Source organism: Aegilops tauschii, chromosome 7 (assembly GCF_002575655.3).
Source record: "Aegilops tauschii subsp. strangulata cultivar AL8/78 chromosome 7, Aet v6.0, whole genome shotgun sequence".
NCBI classification, from domain to species: Eukaryota; Viridiplantae; Streptophyta; class Magnoliopsida; order Poales; family Poaceae; genus Aegilops; species Aegilops tauschii.
In genome coordinates, this window is record NC_053041.3 from 588329733 (window position 1) to 588342237 (window position 12505).

At 43.1% G+C, this 12505-nt stretch overlaps 1 protein-coding gene across 1 annotated transcript; it reads left to right on the forward strand.

The window, feature by feature from the left end:
• Positions 1-1961: 1961 nt before the first annotated feature.
• On the forward strand, positions 1962-6744 carry LOC109776642 (nuclear transcription factor Y subunit C-4-like). The gene is made up of 3 exons (XM_045231009.1): positions 1962-3284; positions 3584-3700; positions 5652-6744. Exon 3 carries the CDS (start codon positions 5700-5702, stop codon positions 6405-6407), a length of 708 nt encoding a protein of 235 aa, XP_045086944.1. The 5' UTR covers positions 1962-3284; positions 3584-3700; positions 5652-5699; the 3' UTR covers positions 6408-6744.
• The last annotated feature ends 5761 nt before the right edge of the window (positions 6745-12505 follow it).

Sequence of the window (12505 nt, forward strand, 5' to 3'; positions counted from 1 at the left end):
GTCCAAAATACAAAAAATAGGCCCGACATACTATATGTTCTTGTCATGGAAACAACTTCAAAGTTAGGAAGGGATCGTTAGTAACGTAGTCACAACAACAATGATCAGAAAGGCGTCTAGTTATCTTTCCATTGTATTGCATATTTTCTTGATAATTATTTGTTAAGATACCTTTTGGTTGTCTTAAAAAAACAATGATCCAAAAGGACACTTCGATGCTTTTTGAATACGTTTAGTCACCTCAATGGGGCACGACCTAGTCCTCTTTTAGAAAGACAACAATGGAGGTTTTCTTGTAGGCTTGAGTCATATGAGCCTCCGAATATCATCTCCTTCTATTCCTTAATGTCGGTCTGAGTCGTTGAAGACACCTTAGACTTGATCCTAAGGGCTCCCAGATGACTTTTGGAGCTCTCTAGTGTCCGCCCCTTACTTTGATCCAAGCGGGAGTGAATGGAGTGCATGCCAACGAAGTGCTTATATATGATAAGTTATTAACGAATGACCAAACCCGCCCTTGTGGTGGTAGGTGGGAGGGATAGGGGAGGTAATCTTCGAGATATGGGTCCTTTGTGAACTAAGAGAGGGGATGAGTCCATAGAGGATTTATAGTGAAAATGATCATATCTATCATAAAAGTTCATCGGAAGTACAAAGCATCTCAATATAATAAAAATCATATCGAGATTCCAAGACCACTGAACGACCACTACTGCCGCCAGAACGAGCCATTGACGCGCCGTTGTTGCCTCTCCCCTGCCGGAGCCAGCTTGACCCTTGTCGATGACAGATGGGAAGTCTTCGTGCATATGCCCCTAAAGACCAGCGCCCTGGAGCCGCAGTCGTCGCCATTGAACCCTTGCATAGATCTGAAGCACCCCCCACCAAATCTCGCCACATGACGATAAAACCTAACCTCACCATCCCAAAGAGACGACAGGAATCTACGATGAAGCTCCGTCGACTACTGTGTTTGGTGTCCTGCAGTGGTGCACGTGGATGGCGACATGTGATAGCGTTCGACCATGTTGGATGAAGATGAAGACACTGGGTCAGATGGTCATGGGGAGGAAACACAATCAATGTGCCACGAAGCCTTGATAATTTTGGCTTTCGATGGTGTGGTGAGACGGTGAATCTAGAATAGAGGCTAGGTGGGGAAGCAAAAGATGCAAGAGAACCTTTTCCCATGAAAGAAGGGACCACCTAAACGACGAGTGAGAATGATAAGTAGGAGTAATAGGCAGAGCTGGATCGACCCTAGGTGAATAAGCAGGTTGTGTCTCAATCTATTCACTAGGTGGATCCACTTTGAGTGTTCAATCTATCGTTCAAGGTTACAGGCTTCGGGCTCTTTGCTTTGGTGGATTCCTACTACTCCCTCCGTTCCTAAATATTTGTCTTTTTAAAGATTTCAAATAAACTACCACATACGGATGTATATAGACATATTTTAGAGTATAGATTCACTCATTTTGCTCCGTATGTAGTCACTTGTTGAAATCTCTAGAAAGACAAATATTTAGGAACGGAGGGAGTATTTCTTTAGTCGATGCAAATTGTGACCCGGATCTCGCGAATATATCGAGTCCAGCCAATAATGCCACTATTCAACTTGATTGATTCTTAACGAATTACTATTATCAATTTGTGAGGACCATCCTCTCTATATAAGAAATCGTTGATTAAGAATATAGTTCACCGGCTCGAAAAAAAACAACTTTTTATACAAAGTTGCTTTCCGGTTATGGGTATGGCGGCTGTTCTCCTCTTTCTCCGGAGTTGCCTCGATGACGGTGGATAACGATTCGACAAGGTGTAGTATTTTTCATGGATGAAATTGTAGTTTACTTCTTGTCGTGGTCCTCTGTGGATAATTACATGCAAAATCGCAAAGCTTTTCTTTTACGGAAAAAAACTTTTGCTGCTCTCCGTGCCCTGCAGTGGACAAGATGCAGAAAAGACAGATCGGGAGAATCTGGCAGGGAGCGCCTCCCACGCGCGCTCTCGTCACACACCATGCTCTCCGCAGCTGCCTCGCCGCCGCCTACTCCCCCCTTGCTGGCACCCCTTCCGCCGCGACAAGCGCCGCAGCAGCCAGCCGCTTCTCTCGCACAGCATCCTCCTCGCCGCTCTGCTGTCTGCTCTAGCCCCGTGACCTCCCGGCCGCGCGTAGGCTGTTCGATGGAATGCCTCACAGGGGCACCGTAGCTGGAAGTGCCTGTCCGTTACCGCTCTGCCCGGCAGAACGCAGTAGTTTGCGACAGAACGTGTATACGTATCAACGTGTCGGCCTCTTCAAATGTGCGGTGCACGTCTTTTGGGGTATGAATGAGCAGGACATCGTTTCGGTGAACTCTGTCACGTCAGTGTACAAAGATGATAGCCAGAGCGATGCAGTGTTCGAGTGTTTCCCGTTGGTTAGAAGCCATGGGTTTTTGGTCGACAAGTGCAGTGTGTCAACGGTGCTTACCATGTGCACATATATCAAGGATTTGGCTAAGGGTTACCAGCTCTTGGCCCTTTGCATTAAAACATGACTCCTGTCATCTATAGTGCTGTTTTCAGCATGTTGTCCATGTCTGTCAGATTGCTTGATGCCATCATGTTTTTCGAGGGATTAACCAACAAAGTGGGACTCAGAAACATGTAATGCGATGATATTGTATATACCAGAAGTGGTTTAATGGAGCAAGCTCTGGGCCTCTTTGGGATGGCTCTGTGAAATGCTGTTCTTCCAACTGAGTTCACTTTTACAAGTGTGCTGAGATGGAGCTTCTGTTTTGGTCTGATGGAGCAGGGCACACAAATCCATGGGCTGGTATATAAACGTGGGTTTGAGGATGATATAATTGTCGCCATTGTTCTCATTGACATGTATTGTAAGTTAGGTTCCTTGAAGCATGTCAGGAAACTCTTCAATGGTGTCTGTGCCAAGGATTTGCTGCTATGGAATACAATGGTTGTTGGTATATCGCAGAATGGGAAAGGCAGGGAAGCTATTCCAATTACCGAGGCTGAGGCCTCCTACTAAGTAGGAGCATTTTGCAAAGTCAAAATTCGAAAGGTGAACCTGTTCCTTTTGCTGGCTTTATGAGTGCCTTTTATTGTAAGTGTATGAACTTGAATCTTTCTGTACCAGAAACATACTTGCAGGGATTATTAACGCAAGAAGAACAAGCGTGAATGGGATGAGCAAACTTCTTCGTGGAAGCGGACTTATGGCTATGATCGTGTTAATGACGATAGAGACAATCCGATCATTGAAGCCAGAATCACAGATGGTAAACAACTTGTCTTCTCTATCTACTGCTGGTGAATTTATTTATTTATTTCGTGGCAAGACTAGTAATCTTCCCGAGCTTTCCCAGTGCTGAGTACACATAGTGGTTATCATGTGATGACATAAATGCTTAACAGCCCGCGTGCTTCTTCTTATGTACATTGTTTATTTTTAAATATCAGATGCTGTTTTCATTTATGACCACTTGAATCTAACAATGTAATTTGTTGTGAAATGTATTCGTTTTCAAACCTGTTTGCTCAATCTGTTACTGTTCTATTGGATATTTGTCTGTGCTAGAGCCTGGTGTTGATCCTTTTGCTCAATAGAGGGAGGAGAAGAAGAACAGGTTGATTATCAAGAAAAGAACATACTTTAGAATTTAAAGAACGCTGCAAAAGTTAGTGCTCTGCCAAGGTAATCATTTCTATTATCATCATCTGTATACATCATGCACTCCTTTGTTTATTATCCATTACATTAGCAACTCAAGTTTCTCATCTAACGCTTTCTGGAAAAAAAACCCCGGAACCGTGCAGTCATATACAACGTGGTGCCACACCTGTGCCCTTCACTGGGATTAAAGCGGATCTGCCTAGAAAATCTAAAAACAAAGATGTTGCGAATCTTCGGTAATAAATGTGATTCTTTTATCGCGGAGTATGGCGAATCAATGCTTGGGAAATGTATCAAACTATACTTCCGGAAACCTCTAGAAAGTTATAAAAAGGGAAATCATGCATATCTTGACAGCCCATATCTTTAATTGATTTCCATATTAATATGTATAAATCACGCATGTTCTACAGCTGTGCCGTCTTGCCGCTCTTGCCATCAAGGTATATAAATACAGTTTTCTTTGTCGAGCTTTGTGCTAATCGTAAGATAATTTCTGAGGTGCACAAGAATTCTGTATTCGACGGGTATGTACAAGCCTGTTTGATTTCTCTCACTTACATGTCAATCTAGTTATGCAGTATTTTTTGGATTGCATAAGTCTAGTCATTTGGTTTGGTACAAACTATTTCAGATCTTTGTGATCCAGCACCGCCCGCAATGGCCATTCTCTAGAATTCTAGATCTAAATATCAATATGGTGTTAGCAGCCGTTGAATTTCTAATTAGGAGGTTATAGATCTAACAAAAATTCATTGCTGATGCCAGTAGGTATAGAAATCGATGGTTGGCATGATCTGATAGTTACGATTCTTCTCAGGTTAGCATATGTTTTGGTTGTAGGATGACCGCGACCCTAAGATCTGTATTACTATCAATCTCAAATCTTATTCTTGGTATTCAACTAACGATCGAAACTGTCCCATGGGATCTACTAGATGAATTGGGAGGTTGGGGTTTTGGAAACCTCGACCGTATAATGATGCCATCTCTGTAGGGGATACGAGTGCGGATGGTGATACTGATACCAGAATATGCATCTTAATATGTATGAATAAAATATCTTTATATATCATGAATATATAGTTGGAATGGTTTACCATCATTCAGATATTCTATTTATTTCTGTCTGTATATTCATGTTCACTGCTGGTATTCTTATCTCTTCTTTGAATAAACATATTCATCTATGTTCTTAACATAGCTATGATGCGAATATGGTTTTTCTATTATCCAGCTGCGTTTGATCAGTTCCCACCCTTGTCGCCATCTACTTTTCTTTTTTTCTTTGTTTGAAACCATCTGATGAGAATATTCAACTGAGTTATCCACTCTCTAGCTATATATGCTTTATGGAGCACCTGTGGGGCATGCCTGGACTTAGAAACCACATTATCACTATCGATTGCTTGTGCAATCTAAGCTGTTTATGTGTTACAGGAACACATCTTATATGTTATCCAGAGGTCATTCTCTTTTTGGGCACTGCACTTAAGATGTAACAGAAAACAAGATGCTAAGTTTGTGGTGGCTTCCATTGCTGTAGAATGGCTCAGTTGCCTTTGTAGCCAGATTTATTCCATTGATCTTTGTCAACCGTTTACTTTGTTTGATTTTGCTGGTGTATATTTGGCTGTGCATGCATATTTTTAACTATGTCTGCTCTGGTGCTGTTACTCAGAACTGATCTTAGTTTCTGAACTAGCAAATAATTATATTTCATTTTGCGAGGATCCTAACAAAGAAATGCACTCTGTTTGAAACTGATCTTTTAAGAGAGGCACAAATGTTCACAATCATCTAAAGGCTCTGAACAAATTTTTATTTTGTAACCTAGAGGCTAGCACTATCTAACTGTCTTAAAGATTGTCTTACTTTATGATCGAGCTCATCATTATTTTTCATTCTTTTTTCACATTGTTTTACATTATAGTTGATCTAATTAATAGTGATTTTCATTCTTTTTTTACAGTGCCGGAAAGACCATTGATTTTCGGGCAAGCAAGATCAAGCAGTGCACATGGTACCGACTTCGCAACCTCAGCCTGCAATGGGTGATGTCACCCCTGCCGGTTCACAGCCAACACAACCATTCCCTGGCAATCCAGCTCAGCTCAGTGCTCAGGAGCAGCTTATGTACGAGCAGTCGCAGGAGTATCAGCTGCAGCTCCAGCAGCAGTGCCAGAGGCAGCTCCAGCAGTTCTGGGCCGAGCAGCGGTCAGAGATCGAGCAGGCCACCGACATCAAGAACCACCCCCTGCCACCCACCAGGATAAGGAAGATCATGAAGGCCGACGAGGACGTCCGCATGATCTCGGCAGAAGCTCCGGCGCTCTTCGCGAAAGCATGCGAGATGTTCACACTGGAGATGACGATGAGGTCATGGATGGTCGCCAAGGAGGACAAGCGCCGGATCCTGCAGAGGAGTGACATCGCTGCTGCTGTGGCTAGGACTGGCATTTATGATTTCTTGCTGGATTTATTTACCAGCGAAGAGACGAAGCAGGGCTTCTTGCTTCCTAGGGCCGGGCAGGGGCAGCAGCCCATGGGGGCTCAAGCTGGTGCATACCCGTACTACTATGCGCCGGAGCAGCAGGTGGCAGGTGCGTCTATGGTGTATGGTGGCCCGTCGACTTATGTGTGGCAAGAGCCTCAGGTGCAAGAGCAGGGCCATCCGTCCAGCACCTACGTGTGGCAAGAGCCTCCGCAACAGCAGGAGGGGCCCTGAAGCTATCACCGGATTCAGAGCCCTCGTTTCAGCCTGGACATTTCCAAAAAACTTTGGGTTTCGCGTTAGCTTTCATATGATCGTTATTCGTCGTTTCAAACAGGTCGAAGTTTGGTTGCTGTTGTCATGGTGTCGTATGAGAGGTACTATGAATTTGTGATTCGAGACTAATTGGTCGAATTTTACCATTCCAAACCCAAAAGTTTGCCTCCGGTGTATGCCTTGTTTTTATTTCTATGTATTTGTGATATGTTTGCGTGTGGCAGTACCATGAATTTGTGATTTGAGACTAATTGGTCAAACTTTACCGTTCCAAACCCAAAAGTTGGCCTCTGGTGATGCCTTGTTTTTTTTTACTTCTATCTATCTATGCTATGTTTTCTTGTGGTTAAGCTGTATTGTCTTGCATGAAATTTCAGATCATGTTGAGCTCCGGATGAGTTTGTCTGAAACCGAATGTGCATTGGTGTTTTGCAAAATCAACAGTTGATGATGGGTCATTCTGCTGAAGCATGACAAGTAGTAGTAACTGAATGCACAAGGGTCCGCCCGGACACTGATGATGCTGGTAGTCAAAAACGGGTGGCATTTTTAGCCTCCAAATTAACTGTCGCCCCACGCCTGCTATCACAGGCCGTGATGACCATCGATGCGGGGTATCATTATCATCGCATCACGTGCCTCACTGGGCTTGTGTTTAGCCGAGACCAGAAAGAGCTTCCTTCATTGTTGTGGAATGAATGCTATGGCAGGATTCCTGTAAAAAAACAATGGCAGGACCTATGGACCCGCCGCTCGAGCAGTCCGTGGCTGGGGATCGATCATATGCGCGCCGTGCCGTGCCGGTCGTGCCACAGACGGCGACCTGAGACGGGCCATGGTCCAGCCCAGGGCTTTGCCAAGATCGGCATTGCAGATTGCAGCACGGGAGGTGGATCAGATTACTCTCCACCCACGGCAGTGCGTTTTGTCACTAGAGAGATATACGCACCTGAAATTTAGATGCCGAGATGTTTTCTTTTATGGAGATTGCTCCATGTTTTCTTGTGGCTCATTGTTCACAACAAAAGCTGAACTAAAGATAATCTAGCTAAGCGTCAGGTAGTTTCAGATGTTTCTTCTTTTGAACCAAAGCCTGAAACTATCAAGCACCTTTTCTTTGATTGCATTGTTGTTCGACAGATATGGAAGATTGTGGCTGATATATCAAAATATGTATATGGCAACCGTAATCGTTTCTGCAAAACTGCCACACCACTCGGTGTCCCTTCGATCGGCATCGCACACATAAGTCTTCCTCCCATATTCCTCCCCCGCTCTAAGTCCCCAGCCGACAGTGTCTTCCTCTGATTCCTCCTCCCTGCCGCCAAGTCCGAGCCCACCTCGCCCCATCCTCCTCCGGCGAGCCGCCGCCGGCAAGCCAAGCCGCAGTGCCGCCCCTTGCTCCCTCCTTTTCCCTTCATCTTCCTTCCTTCCTCCCTCTCTATCATATCTTTCTCTCTGCTCACGAGAGCTCCCATGGCGCCGCCCATGGATCCGAGCAAGCTGCCGCCGGAAACACAACCCATCCACTGGACCCCCTCTGCCCAAACGGTCGCGACCTCTGGCGCCTCCCTGGCGTCCGCCGCTGCCTAGTCGTCATCCTCGAAGCCCGCGATTGCAACACCTTCTCCAGGGCCGGATCAGGAGGTGTGAGGCTCCAAGAAATTATGTAGTTGGGAGGTGTAAATGATGTATGCACGACCTCGAATTCGCCGCTGATTTGGCCCGATCTTTCACGGTACAACGAACTCCTCTGAAATCCACCGATAAAATCTCCCAATTACGCGAGCAGTACACGTAACCTAAAGATGGGGTAACGACAACCAACGGACAATCCCTCGACACACGAGGAACCTCCCGCCAAAGTAGACGTAACCAGCACGCAACCCGTCGAAAACGACAGACCTCGAGCCAAGTGCAACTTTCAGACAGAAAATTCACACAAAATAAATAACAACGACAGCCGAAGAGGGGCGCTTCATAATCGATATGACGCTGTCTAAACTGTTAGCAGCAAGCCATGCCCGTGATGGTGGCGACCGGTGTGAGTGCACAGTGGAGTCCATGGCGCGTCTGTGCACGTGTGCGTTCGGTTAGTTGTTAGACTAGTGTAGCGGCATGCACGAGTTTGTTGCTCGGGCGTGGACCAAGTTGGCTGCATGTGAGCTGGAGGCCGTGCGAGTTGGAGCGCGTCTGCGCGCGCCCGGAGCGTGCGGATCAGGCAGGTGAGTGTGGCATGCATGTAGGTGGATCGTGTGACTTATGTCGTTAGTGGACTGGCCATGCATGTGTGTGCAGCTATTTATAGGAGCCTGCGAGCTTGTGTGTAGTGGGGAGGATCCAGAGTTGCCGGGTGTCGCCATGTAGCCACTGTAAAGAAGAAAAAATTGGGACGTTTGAGCGCCTGTGGCGGTGTTCGTCGCCGGCCAGAAAATCTTATGTCCATTGTTCTTCTTTTTCCATCTCCGTTCAAGTGACAGGAGAGGTAGCTAGAGGGCTTCGGTTTCAACATAAACTCCCTCTTGCTGGTGGACCCCATCCAGAATCCTTCAGGCTTAACAACTTAAACGGACAGGAAATCCTTCTGTTACTATTTTTCTTGTGAGGCAAGAAGATGAATGAAAATCCTCTTAGTATTTCCTTCTTGCTTAATTTGTGCGCCTGCCCCAAGTTCTGGACAAGAACATCATGTTCTTTGTCGTCCATGTACACAACTTGATTTTTAATCAATTTCTGATTAGGCCCACTTGCATGTGTACATGATCTTTGATTCCCTAATACACGTGTGCATGAAAACACAGCTATGTACGTTGGGCAATGCCCATATGGATTAATCCTTTATACTGTACACTGTTTTTCCACGGCTGCAACCAACGCCTTAACCTCCTTGTCGTCTCCACCCAATGGAAATATTTTTGGCACGTAATTATCTTCGGCAGGCAATCCTTTAATATGTGACGTTTGAATAGTAATCGTGGTTGTATCAGTAAACCAGCTCAATTGACCAAAAAATGGAGTTCCGAAGGTTGCTGCGTCGCCGTAAAGGATGGACGAGACCCGGCGCCACCGCTTCGCAGGAGTGTGTTGTGCGTCCCTTGCCCGTTCAGTTCAGTTGTCCCTTGCCCATTCAGTTCAGTTGTGTTGCTTGGTTGTCTCGTAAGAAAATTTAAAGGAAAATGTATTGTCAAGAGATGCCAATACTGTTGTTGCTTCTTTGCAACTTTTTGTTCATTTCTTACAAGAAACTGTAGCCTATTCATATTTGGTGCTGCTACAAACTTATAAAGTGTACAATTAGACTAGCCTGGTATATTTAGTACTTCAATTTATTGTTCAGTTGTACGACTTGTTGGTACAAAAAAACTATGTTAGTTCTACACATTTTCCAGTGTTATGTGCTAGAATTTCAGTGTTAAGTACTACAAAAATGTTCAATTTGGAGAGGTTCCGGTGCTTTGTTGCTGCTGTTATGTGCTAGAATTCCAGTGTTATAAATTGTTTCTTGTGTTCTTGTTAAGCCTGTAAGTGAGGCTCTAAAAATGCAGTTTGGATAAGTTCCAGTGCTTTGTTGTTGCTGTTATGTTGTACACAATGTGCACTTTAAAGAGGGTCCAATGCTTGGATGGTGCCGTTTCTTGCTATTAAGCGTGCAAGTGTGTTGTGAGAATCTGCAATTTGAGATATTCTAGTGCTTTGCTGTAGTTTGTTATTCCTGTACTAGCACTTGTAAAAGTCAGAAATTAGGAGACGTTCAAGTCCCATGTTGCAGTTGTTTTCTTGCTTCTGCTAAGTCCGTAGGTGTGCGCTATTTTGTTTTCGAACAATCTCGTGTATTAGATCTATATTGGATGGTAGATAAAAGAGGGCATGTTACAACACGACTTGCTAGAGGCAAGTCACTGGATCTCGGTCCAAATAAGACAAATAATATTAGGGATTGTAACGTCTGTGTTGTGTGGTGGGGGAACTTAGTTGTTCCTTGGCTAGATACACCGCAATATTGGTACCGGTTTGAAGTTCAGATCAATTTTCATCGTGTGGGTGAAAATTGATGCTATTTTCGAGTGTGAAGAATTTTTCTTTCCAGTCACACCGTAATTTTTGTTTCCTTTTTTTGAAAGATTGACTACTCTTTTTTAATTTTCAAGGTTGACACTGTAACATCGACAAAAAAAATTCAAGAAACAGTTAGGTGATTAAGGGGTGTTCATTTTCACATGGTAATTTATGCATTACAGATTTGATAACTTACGAAGGAACACCGTGACAACATTTTGTGTATGTTTCTTAATTGAGAATTTTTTTTCATGTGTAAATAACATGGTAATATATGTAGCGCATACCCGATGACTTAAATACAAATCCCAGGGTAACTTTGGCCCGGAAAAAAAAAGATAACGTCACTAACTTATGTGTAAATAACATAATAATTTACGCTCGACAGACTTTATAACTTACATACAAACATCATGGCAACTTTAACAGCGGAGGGTGGAGGGAGTTATTAAAAACATACCCCGGTAATTTTTGTATAAATAACACGGTAATATAAGTACCGCATAACTGATAATTTACATACAAACACCATGGTAACTTTTGTTCCGGCAAACAAATTGTTGAAAAACATAACCCGGCAACTTTTTTTGTAAATACTATGGTAATATACATTTCGTAGACATGATAACTTAAGTACAAACACCGCGATAAAATTAAACAAGTAGGAGAGTTGTTAAAAAATATACCCCAATAACTTTACGTGAAAATAACTTGATAATATATGAACCGTGTACATGATAATTTACATACAAACATCGCGGTAATATTGACCAAGGGAAAAATGTTATTGACAAATGTACTCCTGGTAACTTCTGTGTGAATAGCTTGGTAAACAGGAAACACCAATTTGATAACTTGGGTGCAAACACCATGGTAACTTTGTCCAAAGAGGGGGAAATTGTTGAAAAGTATACCCCGACAACTTATGTGAAAATAGAACAGTAATATACGAATCGTATACACGATAACTTATGTATAAACACCGCGGTAACTTTGACTAAAGGGCAAAAAAGTTGTCGAAAAACATAGTCGCGATAACTTAAGTGAAAATAGCACGGTTATATATGAACCGCAAAACCCGCTAACTTACGTACAAATGCCATGATAAGTTTGATTCGAGTGCATGAAGTTGCTGAAAATATACCTCGGGAACTCATGCATAAATAACACGGTAATAGTCTTGATTTGGGGAAGAGTAGTAAAAAGTGGTCAAAAATACACATGGTAACTTTTTGTATGTAAATAGCATAGAAATTACGCACCACAACCTTGGTAATTTAGGTCCAAACACCGCGGTAAATTTGATTTGGAGAAAAAAATTGTTGAAAAGATAACCCTGGTAACTTCTGTGTAAATAGCATAGTAATATACTCATCACATACCTGATAACTTACGTACAAATACCATGGTAGTATTTGACTCGGTTGGGAAATTGTTGAAAATATACCGCCGTAAATTTTGTGTAAATAGCATGGTTACATACACATCACATACCTACGTACAAACACCACGGTAATCTTGATCAAGCGGAAAAAATGTTAGAAACATACCCCCGGTAACTTATATGAAAACATCATGGTAATATACGAATCGCAGACCTAAAAACAACATGATAATATAAGGACCGCAGGCCCGATAATTTATATGAATAAAGCATGGTAATATATGAACTGCAGGTCGGTGAACTATTTTTATGCCTTCGATAACTTATGTGTAAATAACACGGTAACTTGCATATAATGGGCATGGTAACTTATGCAGCCTAGGCGTGATAAATTTTGGCTGAAAAAAAGTAATCGGAACATGCCAACATGGGATCTAGTTTTCGAAGATCTCGTCGCGATGAATCTTTTATGTAAAAGCGGTTTTTATATCAGACCGACGGTTTGAGCTACAAAACATTTAATTTTTTGAAATAAAGAGAATCTAGAATGACATTAGCTTTTTTGTCCTCTAGTGTATGCATATAATTAGAAGAAGAAATGCACGTGAAAGGAGAA

What these genes read in the sequence shown, in the direction of transcription:
- LOC109776642 (XM_045231009.1), top strand. Translation starts at nt 5,700, where the DNA reads ATGGTACCGACTTCGCAACCTCAGCCTGCAATGGGTGATGTCACCCCT.